Source organism: Acomys minous, assembly GCF_964271855.1.
Source record: "Acomys minous genome assembly, chromosome: 10".
NCBI lineage: Eukaryota > Metazoa > Chordata > Mammalia > Rodentia > Muridae > Acomys > Acomys minous.
In genome coordinates this window covers 69902883-69919749 of record NC_140491.1, presented here as the reverse complement: position 1 = coordinate 69919749, position 16867 = coordinate 69902883, and the positions used below count along the sequence as shown (strand labels likewise).

General features: G+C 55.3%; 1 protein-coding gene across 10 annotated transcripts in view; it reads right to left on the bottom strand.

Annotated features, from left to right (window-relative positions):
• Window positions 1–16867, bottom strand: part of PRRC2B (proline rich coiled-coil 2B) — an 88601-nt gene that overhangs the window by 42886 nt on the left and 28848 nt on the right. For 9 of the 10 annotated variants that reach the window (XM_084797852.1, XM_084797860.1, XM_084797855.1 and 6 more), the window contains exons 2-9: window positions 16333–16502; window positions 15662–15839; window positions 13282–13384; window positions 11495–11567; window positions 8045–8188; window positions 5773–6014; window positions 5264–5385; window positions 1767–1906 (exon numbers count right to left, since the gene is read on the bottom strand). In XM_084797852.1, the coding sequence (XP_084653978.1) occupies window positions 1767–1906; window positions 5264–5385; window positions 5773–6014; window positions 8045–8188; window positions 11495–11567; window positions 13282–13384; window positions 15662–15839; window positions 16333–16447 (1117 nt within the window). In that variant the 5' untranslated portion in view covers window positions 16448–16502. Of the gene's footprint in view, window positions 1–1766; window positions 1907–5263; window positions 5386–5772; window positions 6015–8044; window positions 8189–11494; window positions 11568–13281; window positions 13385–15661; window positions 15840–16332; window positions 16503–16867 lie in introns of those variants that run through there. The other variant, XM_084797859.1, reaches the window with a different exon arrangement.

Genomic DNA, 16867 nt, shown 5'->3' with positions numbered 1-16867 from the left:
GTATGCATGTGTCTTTGTGAGTGAATGTCATGTGTATCTAGTGCCTATGGAAGTCAGAAGAGGGCATCAGATTCCCCAGAGCTGAGGTAACAGGTGGGTCCTCTGCAACAGGAGATGCTCTTAACCACTGAACTACCTCTGCAGCCTATTAAATGTTCATTTCTTTATTTTTAATTATTTGTTATGTGTGCATATGTGTGCCTAAATGAAGTCCAAGCAGGATTCAGATCCCCAGGAGTTACTGGTCATTGTGAACCACTTGCCATGGGTGCTGGGAATTGAACCCAGGTCCTCAGCAAGAGCAGTGAGTGCTCTTAACTGGTGTTATCTCTCTAGCCATGCCTGGCCCCTACTTCTGTTTGAGGGTTTGTTTGTTTGTTTGTTTGTTTGTTTGTTTGTTTCTTATTTTGTTTTGTTGAGACAGGATCTCACTTTTGTAGCCCAGGCTGGCTTCTGAGTACTAGGATTAATACTCAGGTGTATATCAGTACCTTAAATTCCGCCCCCCCCACACACACCCCTCTCCTAGGACAGGGTTTCTCTAGCCCTTGGCTGTCTTGGAACTCACTCTGAGACCAGGCTGGCCTGGTTGGTACTCACAGAGATCTGCTTGCCTCTGCCTCCTGAGTACTGGGACTAAAGGCCTGCTCCATACTAGGCTAGGCTGCCTTTTTTCTGTTTTAATGTGTGGTTTTGCCCATCTGTGGAGGACAGAAGAGGTGTCAGTTGAGAGTTCCAGATAGTTATGAGCTGCCATATAGGTGCTGGGAACAGAGCAGCCAGTGTAGCAGGGCGTGGTGGCACACGCCTTTCATCCCAGCACTCGGGAAGCAGAGGCAGGAGGATCTCTGTGAGTTCGAGGCCAGCCTGGTCTACAGCCAACGCTAACACAGACAGACCCTGTCTTGAAAAACCAAAAAATTAAAATAAATAAATAAATAAATGCTGCTGAATATCAAAATGTCAGCTGAGAGCAGAACACGCCGGCCGCACTGAGCTGACGCTCTGCCACAGCCACTGGAGCAGGTAGGATGGCGTCATCCTAGCACTCAGGAGGTGGTGGAGCAAAGCGCAGGCGCTGAGGCCAGCCCGTAGCACATAACACAAACAGGGACTGGAGCCATGGTTCAGGGGTAAGAGCATGTAGGTGTAACCTCTTAGTTACACTCCTAGCACTTAGAAGGCTGAAGTAAGCACAGCAGCCAAGGTCAGTCTGGACTATGTATCAGGACCCTGCCTCAAAAAAAAAAAAAAAAGGGGGGGGGGGGGGAGGGGGCGCCAGGACTTGGTCCAGCAAGATAAAAGTGCCTGTTCCCAAGGCTGATGACCGAGTTGAATTCCCAGGACACACACGGCAGAAAGAGAACCAACTCCCAAAAGACATCCTCTTACCGCATGCAAGCCCACAAGCACACACACACATATATACCAAGTAAATAAATGAATGTCCATAAGGAAAAAAAATCTCAAATAAGGGGAGCCCCTTGGGGCTGTGTAAGCACACAACCTAGCACATGTGGGTTTGATCCTCAGCATGGGATGGGGGATTTCTAGCCAACCATACTGTAATTCCAGAAAGTTCTTTTTAAAACTCAGTAGCACAATCTCCCATGCTTTCCAATTAAGGGAAGAGACCAAATGAAGATTCCGCTTGTTCAGGGAGCGCCCTCTGGTCTGGCTGCACGTAAAGGCATGGTGAGTGAGCCTGCCTTGTCCAAGAACAGTACACACTGGGGCCACAGTCTGCTGTCCCTCCTGTCACCCACCTGCCCAGCCATCATCTGCATCGGTGTCCAGATCATCCAGGCCCTTCAGGTTTTCTGCGTTGATGATGGTGGGCCGTGGTGCCCGCTCCACCAGCTGCCTCAATGGGCGCACTGGCCGTGCCACGCCTGGCCTTTCTTTCCTGGTGAGACACACAAGAATGACGAGCTCATGTTGACTTACAGGTGGAAGCAGTCACTTCCCACAAGTAAGATCCACCTTGCAGAGCCCATGTTAGAAGAAATATGCAATGAGCAGTTAAAGACACTCTAGATCGGGCTCAGTGTCATCCACAGCGCCTCATGCCCAGTGCTGCCCCACACAGCCCACAGCGCCTCATGCCCAGTGCTGCCCCACACAGCCCACAGCGCCACATGCCCACTGCTGCCCCGCACAGTCCACAGCGCCACATGCCCACTGCTGCCCCGCACAGTCCACAGCGCCACATGCCCACTGCTGCCCCACACAGTCTACAGTGCCACATGCCCACTGCTGCCCCACACAGCCCACAGCGCCACATGCCCACTGCTGCCCCACACAGTCCACAGCGCCACATGCCCAGTGCTGACCCACACAGTCCACAGCGCCACATGCCCACTGCTGCCCCACACAGTCCACAGCGCCACATGCCCAGTGCTGACCCACACAGCCCACAGCGCCACATGCCCACTGCTGCCCCACCACAGCCCACAGCGCCACATGCACAATGCTGCCACACACAGTCCACAGCGCCACATGCCCACTGCTGCCCCACACAGTCCACAGCGCCACATGCCCAGTGCTGACCCACACAGCCCACAGCGCCACATGCCCACTGCTGCCCCACACAGTCTACAGTGCCACATGCCCACTGCTGCCCCACACAGCCCACAGCGCCACATGCCCACTGCTGCCCCACACAGTCCACAGCGCCTCATGCCCACTGCTGCCCCACACAGCCCACAGCGCCTCATGCCCAGTGCTGCCCCACACAGTCCACAGCGCCACATGCCCACTGCTGCCCCACACAGCCCACAGCGCCACATGCCCACTGCTGCCCCACACAGCCCACAGCGCCACATGCCCACTGCTGCCCCACACAGCCCACAGCGCCACATGCCCACTGCTGCCCCACACAGTCTACAGTGCCACATGCCCACTGCTGCCCCACACAGCCCACAGCGCCACATGCCCAGTGCTGACCCACACAGCCCACAGCGCCACATGCCCACTGCTGCCCCACACAGCCCACAGCGCCACATGCCCACTGCTGCCCCACACAGCCCACAGCGCCACATGCCCACTGCTGCCCCACACAGCCCACAGCGCCACATGCCCACTGCTGCCCCACACAGTCCACAGCGCCAATGCCCACTGCTGCCCCACACAGTCCACAGTGCCACATGCCCACTGCTGCCCCACACAGTCTACAGTGCCACATGCCCACTGCTGCCCCACACAGCCCACAGCGCCACATGCCCACTGCTGCCCCACACAGTCTACAGTGCCACATGCCCACTGCTGCCCCACACAGCCCACAGCGCCACATGCCCACTGCTGCCCCACACAGTCTACAGTGCCACATGCCCACTGCTGCCCCACACAGCCCACAGCGCCACATGCCCACTGCTGCCCCACACAGCCCACAGCGCCACATGCCCAGTGCTGACCCACACAGCCCACAGCGCCACATGCCCACTGCTGCCCCACACAGCCCACAGCGCCTCATGCCCACTGCTGCCCCACACAGCCCACAGCGCCACATGCCCACTGCTGCCCCACACAGCCCACAGCGCCACATGCCCACTGCTGCCCCACACAGCCCACAGCGCCACATGCCCACTGCTGCCCCACACAGTCTACAGTGCCACATGCCCACTGCTGCCCCACACAGCCCACAGCGCCACATGCCCACTGCTGCCCCACACAGTCTACAGTGCCACATGCCCACTGCTGCCCCACACAGCCCACAGCGCCACATGCCCACTGCTGCCCCACACAGCCCACAGCGCCACATGCCCAGTGCTGACCCACACAGCCCACAGCGCCACATGCCCACTGCTGCCCCACACAGTCCACAGCGCCACATGCCCAGTGCTGACCCACACAGTCCACAGCGCCACATGCCCACTGCTGCCCCACACAGCCCACAGCGCCACATGCCCACTGCTGCCCCACACAGTCCACAGCGCCACATGCCCACTGCTGCCCCACACAGTCCACAGCGCCACATGCCCAGTGCTGACCCACACAGCCCACAGCGCCACATGCCCACTGCTGCCCCACACAGCCCACAGCGCCACATGCCCACTGCTGCCCCACACAGTCCACAGCGCCACATGCCCACTGCTGCCCCACCACAGCCCACAGCGCCACATGCCCACTGCTGCCCCACCACAGCCCACAGCGCCACATGCACAATGCTGCCCCACACAGTCCACAGCGCCACATGCCCACTGCTGCCCCACACAGTCCACAGCGCCACATGCCCAGTGCTGACCCACACAGCCCACAGCGCCACATGCCCACTGCTGCCCCACACAGCCCACAGCGCCACATGCCCACTGCTGCCCCACACAGCCCACAGCGCCACATGCCCACTGCTGCCCCACACAGTCCACAGCGCCACATGCCCAGTGCTGACCCACACAGCCCACAGCGCCACATGCCCACTGCTGCCCCACCACAGCCCACAGCGCCACATGCCCACTGCTGACCCACACAGTCCACAGCGCCACATGCCCAGTGCTGACCCACACAGTCCACAGCGCCACATGCCCACTGCTGCCCCACACAGTCCACAGCGCCACATGCCCACTGCTGCCCCACACAGCCCACAGCGCCACATGCCCACTGCTGCCCCACACAGTCCACAGCGCCACATGCCCAGTGCTGACCCACACAGCCCACAGCGCCACATGCCCACTGCTGCCCCACACAGTCCACAGCGCCACATGCCCACTGCTGCCCCACACAGTCCACAGCGCCACATGCCCAGTGCTGACCCACACAGTCCACAGCGCCACATGCCCACTGCTGCCCCACACAGTCCACAGCGCCACATGCCCAGTGCTGACCCACACAGCCCACAGCGCCACATGCCCACTGCTGCCCCACCACAGCCCACAGCGCCACATGCACAATGCTGCCCCACACAGTCCACAGCGCCACATGCCCACTGCTGCCCCACACAGTCCACACTGCCACATGCCCAGTGCTGACCCACACAGCCCACAGCGCCACATGCCCACTGCTGCCCCACCACAGCCCACAGTGCCACATGCACAATGCTGCCCCACCACAGCCCACAGTGCCACATGCACAATGCTGCCCCACCACCGCATTATCAAACTCAGGCGCTGCAGAGACTTAGCGCTGCAAACTGAGCTCCTTGCCAGGCCCAACCCTTGCCGCCCACCCGGCCGTGCCAGGATGCTCTCTACAGTCTCCAGAGCACAAAGCACACCCATGCATGAGCCGCCACACACTGACACACATGACCACAGGGCCACAGCCTTACCCATCTTGGTCATTCATCTGGAACTGTCTAAAAGGAACACGGGGCTCCAGGCGGAGCTGAGGAAGGGGGAAGGCGCTTCGTTCCACCGTACCCTGGTTCTCTGATGACTGCGGCGAACACATCTGAAATACAACAGCAATGAGTAAGATTTTCTGGCAACGGCCCCAATTACATGCTAAATGAGAATTCATTTTGGAAAGTGGAAAATGGGGGTGAGGGGCACAGCAAAGGCTGGAGAGCTTTTCTGATGAATCACAGCACCCCCATCTGCCTTGGGTTCAGTAAGGCTGGGAACACCTGTCTTTTCCTTTTTCTGAAGAACCACAGCTATAATGGCATCCCCACCTCAAGGGCAGAAGCCAGGGGCAGTGGACTGGACAAGGGCAGGAGTGGGACTCCACTGCAGGCCACGGTGCTCTCTGGCTGCTACCCAGGCTGAGTGGCTGCTGAGCCAGCTCTGCTGACCAGAAGGAGCAGCCAGCTGTGGGCAAGATGCTCCGAAGACTTACAAAAGCAGGAAGCATGTCGTGGTATGTGGGAGGCTGGTAAACATGTCCCATGAACTGTGAGGCCCCCTTGCGGATGGGCTGGGCTGGGCGGAGAGAGGGGTCCTTAGAATCGCTGGTGCATGCAGAGGAGGGGGCTCCGTCCCCTGCGCTGGAGTTCCTGCTGCCCAGCTCTGTTGGGGAGGCGTTCAGAGACGTGGCAGAAATGATGTTTCGCCCACCGCCCTCCCTCCAGCTTGTCACATCTGTAAAGTGGAAAGGGACAAAAGAAGAAAGGGGAGGGAGATTTGTAAAGTTCTGGTGGTCAATGGACACTAACCCTTCTTGAAACACACACACACACACACACACACACACACACACACACACACACAATCACAATGAAAACAGAAAAAACAAAAACAAAAAACTAAGTGCTGTCAGGGCAAGTGGGGAGCAGGAAGCTAAAATTTCTTGAGGGGCATCAGATATATGCCTGAAAAGAACAAAGTGAGTTCCGCTTCAGAGAGATACAATAGATGACAGAACTGGCTCCCTAAGGCTGACACCTACCCAAGGGCAGAACATGGGGACACCAGGACAGCTTGACTTGCTCCTCCAGCCACCATGGCCCACCCATGAAGGGCAGCATTGACTCCTGGCATGGGCTCACGTTGGAACCACGGCCAGTCTGACACTATGCTTTCGTTCTGGGTTGAGCTGCAGTACTGCCCAAAGAGCCTCAGGCTGAGTGTTGGTGCCACGTGATGCATCACGTGCGGCATGCATGGAGCACACGCTCGGTTCACAGGTTCCGGGGCGGTGTCTCAGTGGGTTGCTGCTAAGCTGATGACCCTTGTGGTAGAAGGGGAGAAGCAACCTCCCCAAGCTGTCCCCAGACTCTACACGCATGCTACAGTATGGTGCTCCCCTACCCGATGAACAACACACAAAATACGTATTTTAAAAACTTAAAAACCTGACCGCTCTCTATCCCTGTGAGACTGTGCTTCTCATAGCCACATGGTGGCAGTCAGTGCAGGAGCTCACTGACCAGGAAGGACACTCCCAGACCCAACAGGCTGATTTTTCTTTTTTGAGACAAGGTCTCACTATATAGTGCTGGCTGGCCTAGAGCTTGCTGGCCTCAGATTCATAGAGATCCATCTGCCGCTGCCTCTCAAGTGCTGAGATTAAAGGCAGGAGTCACCATGCCTGCCCAGATTAATTTTTCTTAGGCACACTTAAAATTAATTTATAAATCAATTGCACAAGAAGACAAACACTAATGGTGTGAACACGCCCTGCTTTAATAAAAGTATAGGAAAGTAGTCAAGTGTGGCTCACTGCGGGTAACTCAAACTGTAGTGCCACCATGTACAACAACAGACAGGGTGGGGACCACACAGGAACCAGATCCCTCTCCATCCACTTCTGGCTAGGAGCTGAAACAGGAAAGGACCCAGCACTTGCCACCCTGAGAGAAGACGGCCACGTGAAGGCCAGGCAGCCAGGCGCTCCCTTTCTGTTGCATCCTGGGAAGCCAGGGGTCACCCCTTAGGCCGTCTGCTTCTCACCATCCCACACTTTAGTCCCATGGGTGGCCGTCTTAGTCAGGGCCGGGCTCCTCTGAGGCTGACTACCCACTCTGAGCACAGCTTCGGCAGAGTGGCACGGTGGTCACTCAGCTTTGGGACAGTGCCCCTGACTCGCCGTAAGTACGCCATCAACAGGAGCGGCCTCAGGACTGAACAAGACAGGCAGGCAAAAGCCCCTTGAATTTCAAGAGCTGAACAAAGAAGGTAGCTCAGCTTCCTTGGTCAGGCCAGACAGAACCCCCGCAGCCAGGGCCTGCTGGCCAAGCACCCACACCAGGCACTACACACAGGCCTGTCCTAACCCTGACACCAGAGAGAGCAACAGTGCTGGTTGCTGCACACCCACCTGGGGAAGGGTGGAAGCCAGACTCGAACAAGCTCCTGGGGTTACAATCCGCATGTGGAGGGCCATGGGAACAGGCTACGGACCCAGGGACTTGGTCAGGTTCGCTGCACCCTGTATGTATCCATGAAGCACCACCCCGCTTAGCGGAAGTAATGAAAGATAATAAATGGACGGTGGCAAGACCCGGCTCAGCCAAAGGGATGAGAGACAGAGGTGAGGGAGAGGCCAGAGGCACTCAGGACCACATGTCAAACCAGCTACCTGCTCCCACGCTCTGACACCTAGGCCCAGTAGCCGGGGCCACCTGGAAGAGCTGAAGGAAGAAAGGGGTCTGGTGCCCATGTTCACTCACTCTGAGGGCGGAGGCTTGGTCCTGGCCCATACGACAGATCTAAGGCGCCCTTTTCTTTGCCAGCCTTGTCCTGCCCTCCAGCTGCTTTCAGCGTCGGAAATTCCTCGGGAGAGAAGGATAATAGTCGGCTTGAGCCCCTTAAACCTGTCAAGAGAGGCAGAGAGGACACAAGGGGCGAGTGAGACAGCCAACCAGCCCCCCCCCCTTGCCTGCCTTCCTAGCTCCACATGGCCCGGCATGCCTACAGGGCGGTGTTTGGGGCATCTGCACTTGCAGGCAGCGATACTGACTCCCTTAGCTGTCCTCAGGAGCTGGCGGGCAGTCACACAGGATGAGGAAATAGGATGTCACCTGGTGCCTGTCCAGGGTGGTAGACTGCATCACATGGGGCTGCACCAACAGACGCCCCACAGGGCTGTGGCCTAGAGTTCCGAGGCTCACCTCCCTACTGAAGCTCACCTCCTCAACCTTCTCCAGCCCTGCAAAGCCAAGCGTGTTCCTGGTGTAACCCCAAGACCATCTCCTTCTTCAACTGTCACTCGCTGCTCAACTATAAACTCCTTGCAAGGAGCAGGCCTGGTTGGTTTTTGTTTTTTGGTTTTTTTGAGACAGGGTTTCTCTATGCAGCCTTGGCTGTCCTGGACTCACTTTGTAGACCAGGCCTGCCTCTGCCTCCCGAGTGCTGGGCTTAAAGGTGTGCGCTACCACGCCCGGCAGAGCAGGCCTGTTTTAACTTCATCTCTGACACATAGATCCTGTTGCTTCATGGATGAACAGAAGGGAAAGGCCCTGTGAGGTCCCTGGTGGGAACTGGTCCTCTTTCAACTATGCAGCCCGTGCTGAGCCACAACTGAACTGAGGCACCACACCACTATCCCAGTGTTGCCAATTGGCTCCCTGTAGAGTCACTTTTATCAAAATTATTTTATCACAGCAACAAGAACGAACAAGCAGACTATGATAACTCACAACCCCACAGCAGCACACTAGTATCTCTAAGGTTGCAGCTCTTTACATTCATCACCCACTGACAGTTAACCCGTGACACTAAGGCAGTCAGGCCACACAAGGGGAGGGCAGATGGCTTTTGACCTCTGCCCCAGCACTGGTAATGCAGGCCTGATGAACTGAGTGTGGAAGCCTGGCGTCTAGGCAAGAAGCTGGACACAATGGCAGGATCTGTAACCCCAGCACCCCCGAGGAGGTAGGCAGGATGATCCTGCTGGCTTGGTGCATGCAGGGAACAGGAAGAAACAAGACCCCGCTTTCACAGGGGGACGGTGAGAACTGACTGCAGGAAGCTGTCCTCCGACCTCCACACAGGTGCGCTGTGGCACATACACACGGGCACTTCACACACTCACACACACACAAACACACACACACTCCCCCCCCCCTTTCTTCTAAAAGGTCAACAGCAGAGCCGGGCATGGTAGCGCACAACTTTAGTCCCAGCACTCGGGAGGCAGAGGCAGGAGGATCACTGTGAGTTTGAGGCCAGCCTGGTCTACAAAGTGAGTCCAGACAGCCAAGGCTACACAGAGAAACCCTGTCTTGAAAAACAAAAGTCAACAGCAGGCATCATGGTGTGCAATTATAATCGGAAAAGGGAGTTCTACTTATGAAATGCATCCATAGGATTGTAGGCAAGTCTGTGGGGCGTTTCCTTGATTACCGATGATGTATAGGGCCCAGGCAACTAGAGGCAGTGCCACTTATGGGCAGATCATATATAAAAAAGCAAACTGAACAGCCAGGCGACCAAGACAGTAAGCAGCATCCTCCTATGACTTCTGCTTCGGTGCCTGCCCCCTGCCAGCCTGGAGTACCTGTACAGACTTCTATCCATGCGGGTCTGTGAGGTAAAATAAACCCTTTCCTCTCCAAGTTGTTTTTGGTACTGGTATTTTGTCACAGCGACAGGAAGTAACTTAAGACAGTGCGCTTCAAGCCAGAGAATCTGTCTCAAAAAACGAGGTGTACCACTCAGGAAGAACGACACTCACAATTATCTTCTGACCTTCACATGCATACATATGTACACACACCACGTGCCTACATACAGCATGACATACCCACCCCGACATGAGCAGGGAAACACGCACACACACCAACACTGAACCTTCACAGAGAACACAGGCAGCTAGGACCCAGCTGACCGTGCAGCAGCTGCTCTGCCCGCACACAGCCTTTCTGACGCCCTCCAGTCACTGGCCCTCCCTGCTGTCACCATCCACCTCACCTCCACCAGCAAAGTGCTCTCACAGCATGCAGCTGAGCCGACTATGCAGAGTGAAGCCCTGGGAGCCACTGGGCACCAACTTGTAGCCCAGTGTGAGCTTTCCTCTCCATCACAATAGAGTCCAGCCAGAAACACGTGCTGGCCATCCATGTCCACTGGAGGTCAAGTGTGACAAATCCCTGGCTTACAAGGGCACACAGGAGTAGGAAAGCATCCCCAGGGCAGCAGACAAGCAGAGTACAACAGGCTGCCAAAGCTGCTTTCCCAAATAAAGAGTAACTTCAGGTTCCAACAGTTTGCACCTTGGAGCTATGTCTGGCACCTCATCACTCCCTCACAGGCCGGGTTGCTGAGCCGGGTCAGCACTGTGCGTCAGAAACACAGCAGCAAACGTGGAAAACTTAAGACCCATGGAGTCTTCTGGATGCATGATGTTCTCAAAACCACCTGCTGGAGGCCGGAGAGTTGACCCAGAGGTTAAGAATACTGGCTGTTCTTTCAAAGGTTCAATTCCCAGCACCCACAGGAAAGCTCACAACCATCTACAACTGAAGTCTCAGGGAACCGGGTGACCTCTTCTGGTGTGCAGACTGATATACATGCAGACAAAACATCCATACACATAAAAATAAATCAATCTTTAAAATGTAACCAAACAAACAAAAGACTACCTGCTGACTCAGGCCTCACCTCCAAGCCACAGGAACTGCGCACAAACCTCTTCACCTAGTCAGAGCTGGCCTTGGAAGCTGCTGCAACTGCTCTCAACACTGCTCCCTGCAGCACATCGTGCCCCCACCTGTGTCTCCATGACCGTGGTGGACTGGCCTTTTCAGCTCTTCCTAGCCCAGCTAATCCTCCACAGGCTTTGGGTGAATGTCTGTGTGTAGCTGCTCCATCCCTACTCAAGCCTGGAGCTGGGGCTCGTGCCAGGCCAGTGAGGGAGAAGCAGCCGGGTGGCAGCATGACACTGGCAGTAATTACCCCAGCAGGACCACCAGGGCCAGGGCTGGGTTCTTCTGCCCAGCTCAAGAAGACCACATCCAATAACCAATACTAACCATCACAGAACTGGCAGCCACCTCCACCCAAAAGAGACAGTACAACAACCAACATGCGCCCTCTGTAGAAGATGCCACAGCTCCTAGGACCCCAACCCAACTGGAATAGTCTGGAAAAGGACGGACCCATCCTGCCCACCCACTTACCACCTTCGTGTCCGGCTGGCTTTCCACTCAGCTGTGCCCATGACTTTGGTCCACCTGGCACTGAACTTGTGTTCTAGGAAGAGGAAGGAAACAAGAGTCAGCTCAGCCAACATGCTATGCTATGCCTTGGAATGTGGCACCATGGCAGGGCTCAGCGGCAGAGCATGGCCTGGTGTGCATGGGACTGGGTTCTACCCCCAACACCACAAAGAGAAGAGAGGGCGGAGTGAGAGCTGCATTTTAGACTCAAGCCTCATGTGGAGGGCAGATGGCCACTTTCAGGACTCTTGGTGTAGCAGTCCCAGCCGGAGTCTGGAGCTTGGAGCCCAGAGCTGCACGGCAGATGAGCAAGCACTGAAGACTCAAACCCACGCCCGCCCTCATGCAGAACTCTGCAAACGCTGCCAGGCGGTCCCATGCCCACATAGAGCTGTGCTGTTTTACTCCAGAGACAAAGCTCCGACCCCAGTTTCAGTACATATTTCCAATCTGCACCATTGGTAAGTGTGACACACGCCTGACCACTCTGTAGCAAGTGCTGGTCTTCCTCTTCTACGTATCCACACTTGCTCAGGCTCCGCCCTACAGGCAACCTCTGCTGAAAGTTGGTGAGGCTAGGGACCCGGGAAGCATGAAGTGTGAAGCGTGAAGTGTGAACCTAGCAAAATCCCACCATGCCTCTGGAAGGGTCTAGTCAGATTCTAAATAGGACCCTGGCACTAGCGTGAGCCAGGCCTACCCACTGCTCCCTATGCAGACACTGTCTGCCTAGTCCTGAGCACAGACAACAAGGGCTTCTTCACGGGCACTGCCGCTGGGCCTATGGCGTCTTGTGAGCAGAGGCGCACCAAAGCTGGTGCCATTCCATTCCCCTCCCCATGCTGGAAAACCTCACCTGTGTCTATAGCCCCAGGGTGACACAGCCCTTCCCAGGAACACTGGCGGTGGGATGCCAATACTGATGGTGATTTCTGTTACAAAGGCTCTCAAGACCTTCTGAAAGTCACGAGTCATAGGGTGCCCCTCTTCCTTTCCCCTCAATTAGCGGGGTAACCCCAGAGCCTCTAAGGAGAGTTGAGTGATCTGTGTAGGACAGACTCTTTCCTCCACTGGCCAAAACCATCAAAGCCCAGGCCTTATTACCGAGGTTCCCCAGGACCCTTCCCGGGTTCCAGAGCTGGGATCTGGGCACAAGTGTGTTTACCAAATGGCTAAGCCTGAAGTTGTCATCACTTAGCCTTAAATCTGGGAAACATGAGGCCGACTGTGACCCAAGGCCAGGGGACTGCGGCCAGTATGTCTAAAGGGCACTCTTTGGCACTGGAGAGGGAGGTGTCCAGGAGAAGCCAAAGGCTCCCGGACACACACCCTTTCCAGTCACAGCAGATGACAGCATTGTACCCAGGGGACACCAAGCAGACTCAAGGCGTCAAGACAGCTGGTCAGAGCTAGGCATAGTGGCACTTGTCTTTAATCCCAGCAAAGCAAGGCAGTTGCAGGTGGGTCTCTGTGAGCTCCAGGCCAGCCAGAGCTACACAGTTAAGTAACACCTTGGGCCCCCCCCCCAAAAATCGTGGGGCATCACTGCCAGCTAGCTGTGTTTTCAAGCACACCCAAAAAGGGGGGCGGTTCTGCAGCCTGACACTTCTTGTGCTCTCTGGACAGTCCACAGAGCACATTAGGAAGCAGAGCTAGCCTGTGCTCTACTCTGTGTCTTTCCAAGCAGCACCCACCAGTCCCCAGCAAGAGGGCTGCCTGGGGAAGTCAGGACGGGACCCAGCACCTACCTCCTGACTGATTGACTGTGTCGGTTTCTGCAAATTGGAGACAGATTTCTGCAAACCCGGCTGCGGCTGCGACTCCGGCGGCTGAGAGGCTGTCACACTGGAACTACAAAAGGGCAGGATGCACAGTGGGGTCAGACTTTGCATTGTCATCTCCCTGCTACAACAGTGAAAGTGACGAGACCGTGTCCCGTGGTCTGGGCTGACTCAATGACGCTGCCCAGGATGTGGAGCCATCTGCTGCCTGCTTCCAACAGTTGTCAAATGAACTTGAAAGAAGCAATAAAAGATCTGCCAATGGGGAAACTGAGTCGCTATTGTGAAGGTCCTGAGCTCTGCTCCACCTACTCAGGGCAACTGCTTTGACACTAAATGGACTTCTTACCTTACCTCAGCATATAAAAGAAATGCATGCTCTCAATAAAAATAAATATACAAATATAAATAACAGGCATTACCATCTCATCACCCCAGACATAAGCTCAGATTCCCACAGACTTCCCTATACATATGCGCCTATAATATTTTTAACACAAGATAGCCCCATGCATATGATTCCACACTCTCTCCTTCCAGTCTGTTAGAGCGTTTTAGATATAAGCTACCTTTACTCTAACTGCAGTTGGGTGAGCAGTAAGCTGGTTAGTTTCTGCTCCTCCCTCATCCCCATTACAGACAGAACTTCAGCAGACATTTTACACACACGGACTTGGGTCTTTGGGTATCCTCTGTAAGGAACTCAGTCATACGATCATAGAAATGAAGCTGTCAGACCAAGATGTCTTGAAATTTAAAAGCTACCACCCGGGCTGGAGAGATGGCTCAGCAGTGAAGAGCACTGACTGCTCTTCCAGAGGTCATGAGTTCAATTCCCAGCAACCACATGGCGGCTCAACCATCTACGATGTGATCTGATGCCCTCTTCTGGCCCGCAGAGTACATGCAGGCAGAGCACTGTATACATAATAAAAAATAAATAAATTTTTTTTAAAAAGCTACCACCGAGCCTTCCACGCAGGCTGCAGCATGTGCCCACCTATCTGAGAGGACAGTGGAAAGGGTTGTGTGGAGCCTTCCGCTCTGCCTCAGCGCCTGGCACCTGACAGCCCACTTGGTGAGAAGCATTCATTACCAGGGTTTCACCTGATGGCCAAACCCCAGACACACTGCTCCAAATACACCTAAGGCCAGTCACTCAGCAGTCACAAGAATGACAAAATGAAGGCCCTCCTCTCACATCACCTTCTAACCTACAATGGAAGCGTCCAGGTAGTGGCTCCAAGTGGGGAGACCAGGCCAGGGCAAGAAGGAGCCTCCTCAACTGCTCCATCCCCACTTCCTCCTGGCAGGTGGCCTACACCAGGCCCACACTGCCTCTGCCACTGCTGGGAGACCAAAGAGGAGGGGCAACACTTTCTGGTGTCTTCTCTCTGCACCAGAATTCCCACTGAACTGTACCACATGTTTCACCACAGAGCTGGTGGGTGCAATTCAAGTGGACAGTGACAAACAGCTGACATGTGCCATGTCCTTTGTGCCAGGCTATTATCCCATGGATTCAAAGGGCCCTGGTAGACACCCTGGAGTTAGGGACTATTTTTCCTTGAAGGTGAGACCCTGAGGTTCAGAAGTCCCAACAAGCCACAAATGATCTGACTGGAAACAGCACACGAGGCTGTTAAATAGCCCAGGACCCATTTCAAACACTCCGACAGCATATCAACTGACTGCATGGTCCCTCACACTGTACCACCTTTCCGCCACGCTGTAGGGGCAGCGTTCCCAAAGCTTCAGAGTCATTTCCAATACAGGCTTGTAAGATGGGGACTGGACGGCAGGCTGAACAATGTCACTCACTGTCTAGTTCCCTAAGTCAGCATGAAGAGGGCACAGCAGCAGCAAGCTCCCCAGGAGGCTTCTGCCTCTGGAGCCCCCTCCCAGGACACGGATTCCTCCCTGAGAGGAACAGAGGCTGATCGCAGAGACTCAGAGCAAAGAAGGCTCATCGTGTGAGGGGCCTGTGCAGGCCAGGTGCCTGCTGCCTCTCTAGAGACTCATGGCTCAGGACTGTGTTTGCTAACGCCGAGGCTGCCAAGCTACATTCTCCTAACATGGAGCACACAGGGCTCTGCCCCAACTGAGTGGGGACAGATCTGAATCCCTGCACACGTTCCCTTGGGTCATCAAAAAAAAAAAAAAGCTATCAGCTCAGCCAAGCACAACCAAGGAGCAAAGAGCGCACACGTCACAGAGAAGCCGTCATACTCTTTACTCCCAGCTCTCCCTCTGCAGGGCCACATCTGCCGCCCAAGGAACAGAAGATGCATGATGCCTTGGCATCCCAGACCCCCAGACCCCTGGCCACCACTCCCCTGCTGCTCACCTCTTTGGGTCTTGCTGGTCCTGCTTGTTGGCCCATCCTGTCCCGTCCTTGGGTACTATCACGATGTTGGGGTCGTTTCCTTTGTTTTCAGACTTCAGGCTTGGCAGGTTTGCAGGCGGTGGCATACGCCGGGCTGTGGCAACTTTCCCGAGACTCTGTAAGCCATGTCTAGGAATAACTGCAAGGAAACGTGCACGGGACAGAGCACACACCTCACAGGAGGAAAGAGGCCAACTCACAGCCCTGCTCAGACTCCGAGGGGAAAGACAAGTGCCTGGAAGCCCAGCCCCAGGCCTGCCACCTCCTGCAGGACTGCAGACAGAGGCCCGTGGGATCTGCACAGGCTCCCTTTCTACTGTGGCAGGAGGCAGCTGGAGGTGCTCACGCCAGGGAGGGAGCCAGGCTCAGGAAGCTCAGCCCACAGTGACCACCTCCACACCATGACATGGCCCTGGTTGTGCCAAGAACTCCCAGAAGGGTCTTGTGGGTGGCAACAAGTCCTACATCAACTTGTTCCAGCAGGTTCCACAAAGTCAGAACCAGAAAACTAAAAGGGGGAAGGCCAAGCAAATGCCATGCCATTCCACCCACCAGCCCCAACCGACAAGTCTATGGGAACACACAGCTGCCCAGCCGGGGAATTGTAAAGGGGGCCTTTGGGCGGGCCTTACCTGAGGATCTGACGGCGCCTACTGATCTCCCTTTATACTTGTCAAACAGGCTGAGAGTCGAGTACTTGCTTTTCCCATCCTTGCCCTGGGTTATTTGCCCCAAACGATCGGACATCGCGATGAAATGTCATCTAGTAAGGAAATTTTTCTCGGCACCACTCCCGATTTGCCTTTAGAATAGAAATACAAGGTCAGTGACCAGTCCTCCAACTCAGAGGAGCGAAACCTTCAGGAACCAAGGATACCCTGAAGATGCAGGACAGCTCTGGACTGTCCCGAGGGAAATGCCCTCAGCATTTACCCACAGGTGTTTGCTCCAGGTGGCGGGCTCTGCCGATAGCCTGGGCTACCCCACCCCCATTAAACACTTGTTGGTGAGACAAGCTGGCACGCCACACTATAAATAGATTTTGACACACTCAGTCTCACTCCAAGTCAAAGACAACTCTTTTTTTAATATTTATTTATTTCATACACGGTGTTCTGTCTCCATATACACCTATACATCAGAAGAGGGCACCAGATCTCATTATAG